Raw genomic sequence first — 16,522 nt, 5'->3', positions numbered from 1 at the left:
CAAAGTTGCCTACTGTTTTATCCCCTTATTCTCCTTCTTTTGCTTTAGAGAAGGCACTGCCATGGCCCAAGAGCTTGTCTGGACAGGTGTGGTTGGTTGTGTATGCAGTATTGGTGACCCTCCTTAGACCTGCCACCTGTGAATAACTGCAGGAAGGAAGAAATTAACACATCCCCTCTGGAGGCTGACCGGAACCAGGAAATGTTTGACTTTACTCCCTTCCCTTTTAGTATAAAAGAAGCCTAAATTCTAACTCAGGCAAGATGGTTCTTTGGGACACAAGTCCACTGTCTTCTCAGACTGCCGTTTTTTTGGATAAATTTGTTATTCCTTGCTCCAATTAAACAAACAAACAAACAAACCAGATGTGGTTGGTTGTGTGTGCGGTACTGGTGACCCTTCTTAGACCATGGCTAACTGGGCTGGGTTCTAACCAAGATCTCCGTCGAGATAAAGGAGAAAGAATTCACTTTGATCTATGAACCCTATCTAAGTGGAAAACTGTGTCCAGAGTAGCATTTTAACTCCAAGCTCAGTTCCCTGAATATGTTCTACTTCTCTGTTTGTCAGAAATATACCTGCTCCTTCCTGGTTTATCTGCTCCACAGTTACAAACATCAGAAGTCTGGATTTTCCTCCTATTAACTGTTTCAATCCTAAGATTCACATTTCAGAAAATGATTCAAAATACATCATTTTAATGACATACAAGCAAGAGATCTTTCTTTTTAGCACATTTCACTGCCCAATACTGTATTACTGGGTTGGCCAAAAAGTGTCTTTGGTTTTTTAAGTAAAAATAAAAGACACATTTTTCATTTTCACCAAGAACTTTATTCAACAATGTATTCACCCTTTTGTTCCACTACCTTCTGCCATTTTTCAGGCAACTTCATAATTCCATGTTCCCAAAACTTTTTATCTTTTTGAGCAAAGAACTGTTCCAGGAGCCTTTTACAGTCTTCCAGGGAATTGAAATTTTTTCCATTAAGAGAATATTGTAAAGTCCTAAATAAATGGAACTCCGAAGGTGCAATGTCTGATGAATATGGCGGATGAATCAGAACTTCCCAGCCAAGCTGTAACAGTTTTTGCCTGGTCATCAAATAAACATGCAGTCGTACGTTATCCTGATGGAAGATTATGAGTTTTCTGTTGACTAATTCTGGACACTCTTCGTTGAGTGCTGCTTTCAGTTGGTCTAACTGGGAGCAGTACTTGTTGGAATTAGTTGTTTGGTTTTCTGGAAGGAGCTCATAATAAAGGACTCCCTTCCAATCCCACCATATACACAACATCACCTTCTTTGGATGAAGACCGGCCTTTGGTATGGTTGATGGAGGTTAATTTCACTTGCCCCACAATCTCTTCCATTCCACATTATTGTACAGTATCTACTTGCCACTGCCCATCACAATTTGTTTGAAAAATGGAACGTTTTCATCATGTTTAAGTAGAGAATCACATGTGGAAATACGGTCAAGAAGGTTTTTTCTGCTTAACTTACGTGGACCCAAACATCAAAGCGCTTCACATAACCAAACTAGTGTAAATGCTTTTCAACCCTTAATTTGGATATTTTGAGTATGTCGGCTATCTCCTGCGTGGTATAACATTGATTGTTCTCAGTTAATGCCTTGATTTCATTGCTATCAACTTCAACTGGTCCACCAGACCATGGAGTATCATCCAGTGAGAAATCTCTAGCACGAAACTCTGCAAACCACTTTTGACACGTTCAATCAGTCACAGCACCTTCTCCATATACTGCACAATCTTTTTTTTTGCATTTCAGTTGGGTTTTTACCTTTCTTGAAATAATAAAGCATAATATGCTGAAAATGTTGCTGTTTTTCTTCCATCTTCAATATTAAAATGGCTACACAAAAATTCACCAATTTTGATATCTTTTTTTAAATGCATGCTGATATGACAGCTGTCACATACAGTCTAAAAAAATTATTTCGAATGAAGTTAAAGACAACTGAGTGCTACTAGAGCCATCTTATGGAAAAAACTGAATGAACCTTTTGGCCAACCCAATATAATTTTATGAATCAATTTACAATTGGCAGATTTTCTTCACTAGAGCAAAACCTTCATAGGGGCACAAGATAGAAGTTCACTGCATATTTGTTAGAGAATTAAATGAATAAATAAAGTGTGCTGGTCAAAGATGACCAAGACAAAACTAGGAAAAGGCAGTAGCATGAAAAGATAGAATTGAGGATAGTTAAAATTCCTAGTCTCGACCCCTATTAACGTATTTCCAGGTTCTTTTAAAGACCATGATATTTTCACTTCAGCCTGTCCAAGAGGGAAGCCCTTTGCACTCTACTTTTTTTGAGATGGGGAATTTGGCCCAGAGAAGTTGGATGGAAGGATGAAGTTCACACACTTGTTGTGATACAACTAGAATAGTAACTTAAGCCTCCTGAATCACCATCTATTGAATCTTCCAAAGTGTGAACTCTATCAAGGTAGGAACTCTGTTTTTTCATCTATGGATTGGTAACTATACTTTTTAGGAAAAAATAAACGTAAAATGAACAAAACTTAGGAGGCTTAATGAGGCAGATATTGCTACCACCCCAGGATGCAGTTGAAGATGCTGTGTTTTAGAAGGATTAAGAAACTTGTCTATAAATAGTAAATGACAGAACAAGGATTTGAGCCTAATTCTGTCTGAACACAAAATATTGATGAATGTCACGTCAACATTTATAACTCACATTGTGATACCTTGCTTATCGATATGGTAGATCCTCACATATACTTGGTAACCATTATACTCAGGATCTTATTATAATTCACACTAGAGCCTAGGAAAACCTTCTCTAATATTTTCTTTGAGTCCAAGGGACTGGGTCTATGGTAACATGAAGAGCATCACCATTTTTATGTTGATGTGTTGAAATACAAGCAGTGGTCGAAGCTCATCCTAGTGACTTAGGTATTTCCAAAAATAAGATAATAACATCCCCAGTAAACACTGAGATAAGCCCATATGAGCTGACTAAACTCCACCATTATCAATTCCAATTTTGGGTATAGACTAATGTTGTTATCTTGGAAGTAAGGTAATTAGGAAGTGACAGCCTCAAGAATATTTTAGTTCCAGTTTATTATAAAAGATTCCTAATTTTGCATGGTCTTGACAAAGGGTACAACCTGAAACTCTCAATGAGAAGAGGTAATACCCCTGTTAACTTCAGTCATCAGTTGGCCATGATATACTTCTTGTCCTGGTAATATCAAAAATATGTGTTTTCTCACTCCTGCATCATTTGAATCAACATTCATATATACTATTTTCTCTCAGGCTAAAATACCCCTTATTTTGATTCAATTTCCTTCTTCAGTTTCCATCTATGAATGATGCTCCATGTTCAATTGTTAGCTGAAACATAACTCACTATCTTTAAAGCGATGTTATCTCAAAAAGAATTTTTTCTCAAGTTCTTATCAAAATACCTTTTTAATCTGTAACTTTCAATGAATCCATCAGAAAACAGCTAAATGCATATATTACAAACTTACACTAAAATGTTCTTAAAGTAAGCACACACACCCAAATTCTATGAGCCTTTCTTGTACTTTACCTCAATACCTATAAATGGAATCAAGAAAGATAGACCCAGTGTAATGTGTAGCATTTGTGTTCATACCTAATTGACTCATGTACATTAATTCAGGCATTTCTCTTGAATATGATCCAGCAGCAGAAACATGTTTCAGTATTTAATCCTTCTGTATGGTCTGCTCTAAGTAGGAAAGTCTATGAAGGCCTGTGATTATAAGCTGCATATACAAAGATTCATATTACATCAAACATTTTCTAATTATTATATCAAATATTACAGCTAATTAAGATTATATTAATATATTATATATATTATTTTAAATTAATATTATACACATTGTATGCAGAGAATCAGAAAAAACTGACGAGAAAATAAAAACATTTAAATTGCCTTAAGATATCCTTTATCCTTGAGTCCTAATAGTCAATTATTATATTCAATATATATAACGAATTGAAGATGTATATTTTTAGAGTTACTCAATAAAGTTAAATGTCAATGAAATGTATCTACAACAGGAAATATTGCTTTATGTCTTCACTAGGCTATGTTTATTTAATAATTAAAGTAAGTAAACTGAATGTCTCAAGTACCTTTTCCAGACCTTCTTCCTTGAGGCTGATCACATCCAAATCAAAATCTGTTCGTAAGCCATTGGTTTTGTTGAAAGTTATTCTGCCTGTGAGGCCTTCCCAATGTGCCTATGGGGAAAACAAACAAACAAACAAAAATCATAAATTAGTAAAGGATGAGAAGATAAAACAATTTTGTACAAAATGTTTTACCTTTTGTTACTTCTCATAAATTTACATTGCTATACATTTTTATTCTCTTCTGAACTATGACGGAGGTTTTTTCTAAATATGATATCCTAATCTCAGTAAAAATTTATTGTAAATTTTTCATTTTAAATAATGCATTTACCAGGTATAATTTTCCTTTATGAGAAATTTGTGGCTTATGTTTTAAATAGCAAACCTCTTTTAGCAAAGTGAGAAGAGTTTGGTCACTTATAATATTTATGAGATAGTAACTATCTTGCTGGAGATTACAAATAGAACTACTATTATAAAATACCACTCCTAACACCAAACTAATATAAAGTAAACATTTTATTACAATGAAAGAAACTGAATCTAGGAAAAATTATGCTATACTGCTTCAATTATATATTTTCCACTTAGAATAATTAACTTATTACTTTATTTTTCTTTGTGCGAGCTGGGAGAAATGTATCAAAATTACTTCACATCAAACTATACTTCCTGTAGAAGGCTCTCTCCAGGTAGAAGGGGGTGAGAATATAATAATCTAGCTACACAATGGGTTCATCCCTCAAAGGTGAGCAAATAATGAGTTTTTTTTAAATATAAAATGATTTTCTATTCTGCTGGTTATATAGCCCCAATTACATGTTTGTTTGTTTTTTGTGGTACGTGGGCCTCTCACTGTCGTGGCCTCTCCTGCTGCGGAGCACAGGCTCCGGACGCGCAGGCTCAGCAGCCATGGCTCACGGGCCCAGCCGCTCCGCGGCATGTGGGATCTTCCCGGACCGGGGCACGAACCCGTGTGCCCTGCATCGGCAGGCGGACTCTCAACCACTGCGCCACCAGGGAAGCCCCTACATGTTTTATATTATTTGTCATTTGCAAGTAGCTTGGGAAAATAGTTACATATGAAAATTTAAAATAATGTAACATATACTCACAACTATGTTTGAAAGAATATATACTGAGACTCAAAAGCAGTAAAGCCCAGTAGATAAAGGGTAACATTTCAACAAGGATTACAGATGGATATCATTATTACTACATTTCTTAGGTTCCATGTGTTTCTTGGATACTTATGTGTAGGGATTCTAAAATAGATTTAGGCTAATAAATTACAAATAAAATAGAAAAAAAACCTATAATATATTATCTCTATGCATATTGCAACAGGTCATCACTGAGTTTACTGTGTTAATAGGTCTCCAGTAAGGAAGAAAAAAATTTTATTAACTCAACTTTGTCCAAAGAAAATAACTGCAGGCGGTTAACAAAAATCCATATTTAGTATAAAAATAAGCAATGGGATCAAGAAGTACAGAAGCAGAAGTGCAGAACAGTAAAACAAATCTGGGTTAAAGATAGCACAGGGAAATGTATACCAGGTGAAACTGTGCAACTAATAAATCCAATCACAAATTCAATTCTGGACTTTCCAGCAACCAAAGCAAAGAAGAAAATATGATGAACTGTAACATACAGGATCCATAATTTAAGACACACCAATTGCCCAGGAGAAACTCAGCTTTTCCTGGTACTGAGACCTGACAGAAATGTCTCTTTTCGGTCCTCATAAGAGTGACCCTGTGTGATTTAGTGCAGCGGTCTCCAACCTTTTTGGCACCAGGGACTGGTTTCACGGAACACAATTTTTCCATGGATGGTGGCGGGGAATGGTTCAGGCGTTAACGCGAGCGATGGGGAACAGCAGATGAAGCTTTGCTCGCTCACCCACTGCTCACCTCCTGCCATGTGGCCTGCTTCCTAACAGGCCGTGGACCGGTATCGGTCCATAGCCCAGGGGTTGTGGACCCCAGATTTAGTGGACAAGATCCTCAATAACACGCTACAATAAATACAATAGCGAGTTTCATACAACAGCCTCTCACAGGGTTGTTTGACACTTCTCAGTTGTCAAGTGCTGCATTCAGAAAAAGCTCTTCTTCAACTAGCCAAACCAGGGTGCTATGTTTGCAGCCCTGTGATGCTTAGTTTTTTACACCAGAAGTAAATATAGAATGTGGAGTAACAAAAGAACTGCATACTGTTCTAGGAGTATCATTTCATCTATCTGAGAGTTCAGTAACAATTAGACAAGGAAAATTCACGGATATTCTTTGCCAAGGACCTGATGATTCTTAATTATGATTCTATTTGCACTTTTATTTTCGTGATGAGTAATTTATTATATGATGAGCTGATGATTTCTTTTAAGCCATTAAAGAAGAAATTTTATATGGTAATAACAGCTGTGACTTTTCATAGCAAAGATTAAATTTTCATAGTTAAACTTTCATATAAAAACTCCTAACTCAACTATACTTTAATAAAAATTTCTTTAATTAAAAAAACTCTTGTTGTAATCAAATAAAAAGTATCCTTAGCTGACAAAGGAATTTCCTTCATGAGAGGAAGAATGGGAAGAATATGTGTGTATGAAGTGAGTGTGTATGTTTGTGTGTGATCTTTAAGAGTTTTCTTTCTTTTTTTTTTTTCTCACTATGGGCATGCTTGGTCTAAAACTATAACAGACATAATTAGAAATGATACATGGCCATAAAAATGGTTGTATTATGCAACATGAAGTAAACTTTGCACTTTCATGAATCCATATATTTTGTTTTATGTTAACTCTAATACAATTAAAATAACTAGACGTTATACTTAAGAACCATAGCTCTAAAAAATAATTCTTGAAAACTTACAAATTGGGTGTAATTTAGTGTAGTGCAAAGGGCATTCCTGTTAAAAATTCATTGCATATCATGTGGCCTATGACATAAACATTCTTCAAACATCTATGTTTCCACATAAATGAAAAGTAACATACATAAAGATTCAGAAAGGTGAAAACTAACAATGTCATAAATCATAGGTCACTAATTTTCATCTGTTCACACAATCACAGATATTTTGTAGGAAATCCATTTCCCTTCCATATTATTTAGTAAAAATGTTAATTTTGCTTGTATGGGGAAAGGTAGAAAGTTTAATTTAAGAGATAAAAGTAAAAGGTCACCTGTTAGGAAAAATGCAATAATCTCAATTCATTCAGCTTGAGGACAAGCAAGACAGGACAGATGTACTTCTCCTGACTCACCTCTTTAATTAGGCTCATGAAGCGGGTCCCAAAGCGCCAGGGTTTGTGTCGATTGCACTGTAACGAGCTGACTGTCATCTGGGGAAACTGCTGGACGCCCACAGACACCACGTGCACAGCATCATACATGAGAGCAGCATCCGTCTGAAAGCCGAGAGAAAAGGAAATGTGGCATCAATACAACATGGGAGACCCATGATAGGTGGTTTAGAAGTGGAGAGAAAGAAAGGGTGAGAGAAATAAATACCCAGTTTTTCTTCATGTAAGGGAGAAAACAGTATCTCCACATGCTGTGGTTCTCTTAAATAAGATATTGTGATCAAATTACTTCAAGGGCTCCATTAGAACATCTGACCTACCCTCCCTTTCCTGAAGTGATAACCCAATTTCATATCATCCTAGTATCTCTGCTGAAGTAGGAAATGTGTGCAGACATGCATTATTTCATTTTTTGTCACACCCTCTGTCTCTTACTCTGTTCTACTGCATGCGTGCATGCGTGTGCGTGTGTGCACACGCACACGCACACACACACACAAGGAATGCCAATGTGAACATTTTGAATGGTTACATAAATTACATATTGTATATAAAAGTAAATAAGTAAATAATTTCCTTGCATAGGAAGAAAAAAGAAATTTGAAGAGATTCACCTAAAAAGTTTAAAGATATAAACCCTAATTTTTTCTGCAATTCAGCTTTTCAAAGGGTTCAATCTCAGAAATGATGCTAGAGTGTTGAATCTCAATACATGTGTTAATCCCTTTTCAAGAAACTAAGCTTAATCCCCCGTACTGTCTTCTTTTCCCCAAATTTCCATATGAATACAAATTCATTTTGGCTTCTCAAGTAAGACGAATATGAATTCTACTGTGTTTGCACCTGCTCAAATGACTGACCACTTTAGAAGTGGATGATAAAAAATAAAATGTTTATAAGTCATAACAAACCAGAGGCTCAGTGACGGTCAAGTGTTGTGTTAAATGGACCCTCACATTGTGTTTGACGGACCAATGCCAGGCTCACTACCTACAGAAGAGAGCCACTGACAATGCGGGCAGCAAGGAACTTTGGGCCATCTGCTTGGCATGGTTTGGAATAAAAGCATATATTTCCTCTTCTCATTCACACAATTAGTGAGCTGTGAAATGAATTCCAAAATGAATAGGAACCCTGTAGATTAATAGCGTTTGCCACAATACAATACAAAATGAGTACACGCAGTAGCTTTCATGCAAATGTATCCTCAGGAACTTAACCACATAAAATGGAAGGCAGCTAAACAGCACAATGCAGGAAGAACATAATAAAAATACCATTTTATAGTTCATAAATCTTTGGGGAATAGAGCTCAGATTCATAACCTTCATTTGGTAAATACCAGCTGACTACTTTCACACACTCTGAGGGCTGCACAGTGAAAACTCGAGTAGTGGAGTTGATACAGGCACAGAGCATGAGCCTGAGGATCAGACTGCTATTGTCTTTGGCCTGAGTTAACACTCAGAGGACATATTTCATATACCACATGGATGGTTATAAAAAAAGTTACCAAGATATGAGAGACACATTTGGTTTTAAAATAAAATGAAGTTTTAAAAAATCACTGTCAACAAATGTATAGAGATATGAACACTTTCAGATACTACTAAAGGGAAGATAAGGGGCAATTTTGCAGATCGCACCACAAGGGAGTTTTTAAAATATCCATGTTCTTTTTCACCTAGTAATTTCTCTTTCTGGAATTTGCCCTGAGAAAAATCAAAGATAAGAACAAAAGCTACATACACTATTTCTTTAAAAAAATAAAATAGAGTGGAAATCTACTGAATGTTCAAAATAAGGAAACACAATAAAATCACAATGTATTTCACATAAACATTAAAAATCATGTTTTGAAAAATAATCATTCAGATGAGAAACTGCAAGTGGTAAAATGCTAACTGCAAAAATAGCTTATACAGAACTGTATTTCTAGCATAAACCATTATATACATCTTTATGAGTACTTAATATGTACTATTCAACTTATTTAATTCTCACAGTAATGGTTTAATAAAAACACTGATATTGTTCCCACTTTACAAATGACGAAGCCAAGGTTGAGAGAAGTTAAGCAACTAAACAAAGTCACACAAGTAAGAAGCAGAGAGGTCCAGATTCAAACAGCCTCACTGCTCACAGCAAGTATTCTGAAACATCATATTGCATGTTATATGGACAACAACCAAAAAAAACTGAAGGGAAGAAAATACACTAAAATGATACTAATAATTACTCTTGGGAGATAGTGGTCAGTAGAATTCATATTTTTTCCTTTTTCTTTACTTTTTGCATTTTTTTAAGATGGAAGTTTACTGAATACCGTTGCAATTATTCCCAACATGAAAATTTTGATCTACTGTCACAAAATAACTAAAAGAACACAAACTATGATATTACTACTATCCTGCCATGACTTACTGACTTATATGAAAATCCTAGAATAGTAACCTTATCTAAAATGACAATGCTCGCAAAGAATTTTGCTTAATTAAAAATTTGAAAATCATTTTTGGTACATAGTTTTAGCTTCTGGATCAGAGGATATACTAGATGATAATAAAACTAAGATCTGTGATTTTAAATATAATTATAAAAGGAAGACAATATTTATTAAACTATAAGATAAATACTAGAGAAAAAAATTATAATTAAAAAGTTGTTGATCAAATTTCTTCTTGAATTTCCAGTTTAAAAATATGTTAATTTATTATAAAGCAATAAATAGAACTTCTGAAACTACTCTCTCTGATATTTTCACCTGCTTGGGGTGCTTTTTTTTTTTTTTTTTCCTGTGGTACGCGGGCCTCTCACTGTTGTGGCCTCTCCCGTTGCGGAGCACAGGCTCCGGACACGTAGGCTCAGCGGCCATGGCTCACGGGCCCAGTCGCTCCGTGGCATGTGGGATCTTCCCGGACTGGGACACGAACCCATGTCCCCTGCACCGGCAGGCGGACTCTCAACCACTCCGCCACCAGGGAAGCCCTTAGGGTGCTTTTTTTGTCCTATTTTTAGACTAGTTGTTTTCTGTGATAATATGGAGTTGCTGTCTATTTAAACTTGATATCCTGTCAGGCTTTCCTTTACTGTATTTTTTGCAAAACTGTACATATGTAAATTCTTTCAACTTTGGAAAGTTTTGAGAAAACTCCAGCTTATCAAAAGTGGTTTTCTTATTTTCATGAGAATGTATAAGCTTGAAATTTTTCCTTAATTTAGTAATATTACTAGTTAACATTTGTTCAGTATTTATTATGTGTAAGGCACTTTCCTTAAATCATTTCCTTTAATTCTCATAACCATCATGCAGTTGGAAATTCACTGGGTCTGTATAAAATAGGAAACTGAAGCAGAGAACAGTTAAGTAACTGGTCTAAAAATCATAGCATATAGAGGTGGAGCTGGATTTGACTCTAGAAAATCTATCCAGAATTTACATACTTCTCTCTAGTTTCTTGCTCAGTGCTCTATATTGAATAAAGCAAAATAGTTTAAATTGTTTTAAAGTTATAAAATATAAGAAATAAATAAGTACTTGAATACATTAATCTATATAATTTCTTAATAAGCAGTAAATATTTACATAATGAAAATGTACTACGAAGTAAGGGAAAGTATAGATTGTGGAGAACTGGTAAATATAAATTCACAAAAGAAGAAATACATTGATGTATGAGATTAAGTCTATAATAGGTTAGTCAGAATAGAAACATTAACCAGGAACAAGGTCATGAAAGAAGTAGATTTATTCTATACAGTTGCTGCTCATTAGGTTTACAAAAGGCAGAGGTACTAGAGTATCTTTCAAGATCAGGCTTACGGGGCATCTTTACTCCCAACTCTAAATTGTAGAGTTTGATTGAGCTGCTCTTACTAAGTCCTCTACCTGCTCATTTTGACTCTATAATCCTTTGCCTTGACTCCTCTCAATAGAAAAATACGAGGAAAGAAGGGAGGAGTAGAACAGAAGAGGAGAAAAGTAGAGGAGACACACAGGTTAATTACTTTGTCATCATTTTTATATTATCATTAATGTCAAGTTACATTGCATGCTTACTCTGTGCCACACTATGTCCATTTCTCTATATGCATTTCACAAAGACCCTATGTTTCAGTTGATATTACTCTTATCATTTAGAGAGGAGAAAACTGACGCTTAGCAAGGTTGAAGTAATCTTCTCAAGGTCTCATCACCTTGAGAGACAAGACTTAGAAAACAAGACTCAGGCAAAGCTTAGCTCTTAGAACTACCATCCAAACTCTCATAATAAGACTCTGGCAGAAATAAGACTCAGAAAAAAGCCTTAAAAACACGATTCAGACAAGGTCTAATTCTTAGAACCACCATCCTACCTACCATAACCAACCATCTCCCCTAAACCATATTCCCACTGAAACTATGACAGGCCATGGAGGGGAAACTGATGGCAGCAGATCTCATATTTTTGGAGGTTCTGCTGAATACCAGACAATTATGTCCCAAAGACAGTATATCTCTGAGCTGAGATTCAAATAATAGTTCATTTGTCTTCCAAGTCAAATTTTCTTCCTTGTACATAATAGCTACCTCTAAAAAAACTTCAGAGGTAAGCAAAACTGTATTTTAACCAACTAAATTAAAATGGAGTATGTATACAATTTGATTATTAAAATACATAGGAGGGGGTTAGATAAAGTTGTAGTCATTCAGATCCTAAACTACAAAGACAAAATCTAGGCAGAGAGAAAAAATAAATCAGCAAGGAAGACAAAACAATCCATCCTATTTTCTCTCTTTCAAGTATAATTACTCACATATATAAATAGATCACACTTATTGGAAAGCTAGAATATGTGTTCACCCTGGGAATACAGACCAGAAGGAATCGCAGTCTAGGTAGGTACAGACAGAGCCGAGTGCAGCCCTCCGTGTTTCACTACTAGGTCAAGCATCTATCAATAGCAATACGAGTCCCCTTGAGAGCCCATCTCAGACTAGACTGGAGTTGTACTTTATTTTTCTTTCCAAAATAAGCTAGTTAACCTACAAAGAATGTTTGTCAGCCAAAAACTTGTTTTGCAAACCTTTAAAACTGTGCAATACAGTCCTAATCATTTCAGTAAAACAACAATGATCTTTTTAAATGGATGGTTTGAAAAGATCACAAGAAGTGCTTTCTCATACATTTTAAATATACATTAGCCATCTCCCTAACTTATTGCTGGGTTTATCTCATATCTAGTTTAATTACTTTTAGTCATGCAGTGTGCAACGTGGATGCAGGTGGAAGAGTGATGACTGCTAATTTCTTTGGTTGAGCTATTGCCACAGAAATTGGTTTAGTCACCCAGTGCTATTTCATCTATCTCAAGTAACCTCAAGTCTGATGAGACTTTAAAGTATTGAAAGAACACTGAAATGTAAGTATGCTTATATTTCTTTTATGCTCTGAAAAAATCCACCGCATATTTTTAAATAATTGAAGAATCAGGGAGATTAGATGCTCTCAAAAGTTTCAGATGATAAAATTTACCATTGCTAAATATTTCTGATTTAGGATGTATGATTGAAACATTTCCAAATATATAAAAACAGGAATAATAATGGATACTGTGACTAGTTAAAATATTTCTATGTACTTAGATTTCATTTACAGAAGATTCTGGTACTAAGCAGTAAATTACCAAGCATGTCCATATGGAGTGCATATGTTATTTCAGTTTCTGATCACTATAATCATCATCATTAAACATCTTTTTTGTAAAGTTCAGGGATAGATGTTCTAGGAGTCATAAAAAATTAAAACATAGCCTTTATTCACATGAAGGATGAAACAGTTAGAAATGAACAATTTTTAACTACATATGATCATAGAAGGGAACATTGCTACATAAAATCTGATACTCTAAAGACTTCTCTTTGCAAAAAGCTATCAAAGGTAGGACTTCCCTGGTGGCGCAGTGGTTAAGAATCCGCCTGCCAATGCAGGGGACAAGGGTTAGATCCCCAGTCCAGGAAGATGCTACGTGCTGCGGAGCACCTAAGCCCATGTGCCACAACTACTGAGCCTGCGCTCCAGAGCCCGCAAGCCACAACTACTGAGCCTGCGAGCCACAGCTACTGAAGCCTGCGTGCCTAGAGCCCATGCTCCGCAACAAGAGAAGTCACTGCGATGACAAGCCTGCGCACCATAACGAAGAGTAGCCTCCGCTCACTGCAACTAGAGAAAGCCTGCATGCAGCAACAAAGACCCAATGCAGCCAAAAAAAAAAAGGAATAAATTTTAAGAAAATAGAAAATTTAAAAAAAAGCTATCAAAGGTATTTATCTTCCTTCCCAATGGGGAGGCAGTCTTCTGGAATATTCCATTCCCCTGGTAACATGACTTTTGGGTACCCCATTGAGTTTTGCCTGGGAGAACTTGGAACACAGCCTTTTCCCATTTATCTTCTCTATTATGCCAGCAGAGTTACATTTATGACAATGTCATTCTGCTGAAGCACTTTTTACATATTTGGGCTCTTGACCTAGGCTCCAACACACCCAATACTGTATTTAATAATTTACATTTAAATGTAACTAATCTTAAGAGTGATATGATATATGATCGTATCTTGATTATAGTGATGGTTATATGGGTGTATACTTAGGTCAAAACCTATCAAATTGTACAATTTAAATATGGGAAGTATAATACATCAATTTTACTCCAACACAGCTATTAAAAAAACCCTGATCATTCATTTTTCTGGGAAGACGGTTCATAAATTTCATTTTATTCTATAAGTATCTAGAGTCCTCACAAACTAAGTGTCACTGATCTGTATCTTCTTTCCTCCTTGAACATTCTACTTTTAATAAAACTATTTATGCTTTCTCATTTTTTATCTTACTTTCTTGATACAAGCATCTTTTGGATAATAACCATACCTATCTTTGTAATACCATGCATGGTATCCCATATATTGACTTGCCCATAGTAAGTGTATAAAAGCATTTTTCAACAAATTGATGAATTCAACCAAAAAGTTCATTTCAACTGTAAAAGAAATAGATATTAGGAAGCTCTGAATAACAATCACACTTTGCCATCTAGCTAGAATGTATTCCCTCCCAGAGGTACAGTGAACTAAATCTGCCAGTAGCTCAGACCTGGGAGGAATGCGAGTGCAGCCTCTGTCCTGTTTCTAAATGAATTTATAGTAACAGTTCCGTGAACACATTTATCTTTCCATTAAATAAGTGCAGGCAGGTCTCCTTTGAGATCTGAATGCTAGCTGGCAGGTGGCAGATCCATTCTGGAACTCCTACGTCGCAGATTTTGCTCATTTCTGTATTCCCATCTGAAGTATAGTGCATAGCACAAAGAGCAGCATGGTCTCATACACGGAGTTTAAGTTTATGAATCCTGGCTCTTTCATTGATCTTTTTTTAAATTAATTTTTATTGGAGTATGGTTGCTTTACAATGTTGTGTTAGTCTCTACTGCACAACAAAATTGACTAGATCTTTTGACTAGCCCATTGATTAGATCTTTTATCTAAAACAAATAATAAAACAATATTTAAATCCCCATTTGCCTTGTTTCTTCATTTTATAATTGAAAATGAAAAATGATGATCTGCCATATCTTTTCCTTGTTGGAAAAACCACTTTTATAAACCAGATAGTTCCAAGAGAAAAACAATTAATATTGATTCTTCAATTGGAAGACATGAATATTAAGGTTGGTGGGGAAAGGGCTGGATTCTGACCTCTGGAGCTCCCTCGCACAATCAGCGCAAGCCTAAATGGGACAGAGGATCATCTACCACTCTGAGCAAGGGTGAGGGTCACACATGGAAGGCAGGCTGGGGTTCGCTCATTCAGCTGGCACACTGCAGCCAGCACTCTGCCCGGCACGGAGCAGGTGCACAGTGGCTGCTAACGAAACTGAGGGATTGAAGAAGAAATGCCCTCAGACCCAGTCGGGAGCCAATTGTCAGAGACAATTCTCCCAGTTACACTGCAGCTGCCATTATGCTTACTGTGTTGCCGGCTCTTTGTACTACTCTGAAACGGAGTTCTTTACCAGCAGCTGCGTGGACTACACGGACTGCATGAGATAATACATTAAAGCAGTTTGCACAATCCCTGGCTCGTGGTGCATAGGCAGGTGTTAGATGATGATGATGATGATCACCAGAAGAGCTGTAATCTTGTCAAGATGGATCCTATCCAAAACAAGGGACCAGTTTAGAAAGTATAATGTTTCAACCCTTCTGCACCCACTGTTAGCCTAAATAAGGGAACAGGCTTCATGCTGTGCAAGAAAGCAGATCAAATTCTGGAAGGAGAAGGGGCAGGAAGGAAATTATCGTACAACAAATTGATCCCTGTAAAATGTGGTGTGTACACAATGCCACAATTCAGTGCTCAAAAAAAAAAAAAGTTACTGAATACACACACATTATCTGACAAGTTTAGAATTTAAATACAAGTGGTAAAATATTACAGTATCTTGCATTTTGTTACTAGACGAAGGACTGCTGTTGGACAGATAACCTACCAGCAATGTGAACCTGGACAAATCTGCCTTGTAGTTTTTTCTAGTCTTTAGTTTCTTCATCTGTAAAAGGAGGGGCTAGAACCAGGTGGACATTTGCATTCCTAGAAAACTCACCTTTCATTCTGATTTTATATTGGCCTTTGTAATACAATCAAAATCCTAATTTATCCATCTCCTCCCCATAATGCTCTATGCTTTGTGTACTTTTGCAATAAACTTTGTACCAACATTTCATACAAATTTATAAATAAGGGACATCAAAGTTTACTTTTCATCAGCCATTGTCTGCATTCACAATCTACCCAATTCCTACCTGGTCCAATAAAATCTGCCAATACCTGTATTATATTTTCTTTGTTGTTTCAACTTTACTGTTAAACTTCTCACACACACTAAAACCCACCCTGGCTTCCTGATACTCTGTAGAGAAAAACTAAAACCCTTTCTCTCTTATCCAAAGTCATTTACTAGTGTCTCAGGATTTTATCATCCTTTGTCCCT

At 36.0% G+C, this 16,522-nt stretch overlaps 1 protein-coding gene across 2 annotated transcripts in view; it reads right to left on the bottom strand.

Annotated features, from left to right (window-relative positions):
• GRIK2 (glutamate ionotropic receptor kainate type subunit 2) overlaps positions 1-16,522 on the bottom strand; it is a gene marked incomplete at both ends in the record, with an annotated part of 636,473 nt that overhangs the window by 229,740 nt on the left and 390,211 nt on the right. For both annotated transcript variants that reach the window (XM_082668692.1, XM_082668693.1), the window contains 2 exons: positions 4,178-4,285; positions 7,452-7,595. In XM_082668692.1, the coding sequence (XP_082524818.1) occupies positions 4,178-4,285; positions 7,452-7,595 (252 nt within the window). The remainder of the gene's footprint in view (positions 1-4,177; positions 4,286-7,451; positions 7,596-16,522) is intronic.

Source organism: Grampus griseus (assembly GCF_964374135.1).
Source record: "Grampus griseus genome assembly, chromosome: 13".
Lineage (NCBI taxonomy): Eukaryota > Metazoa > Chordata > Mammalia > Artiodactyla > Delphinidae > Grampus > Grampus griseus.
The sequence above is the reverse complement of the archived record's forward strand: the minus strand, read 5'-3'. Positions and strand labels throughout refer to the sequence as shown.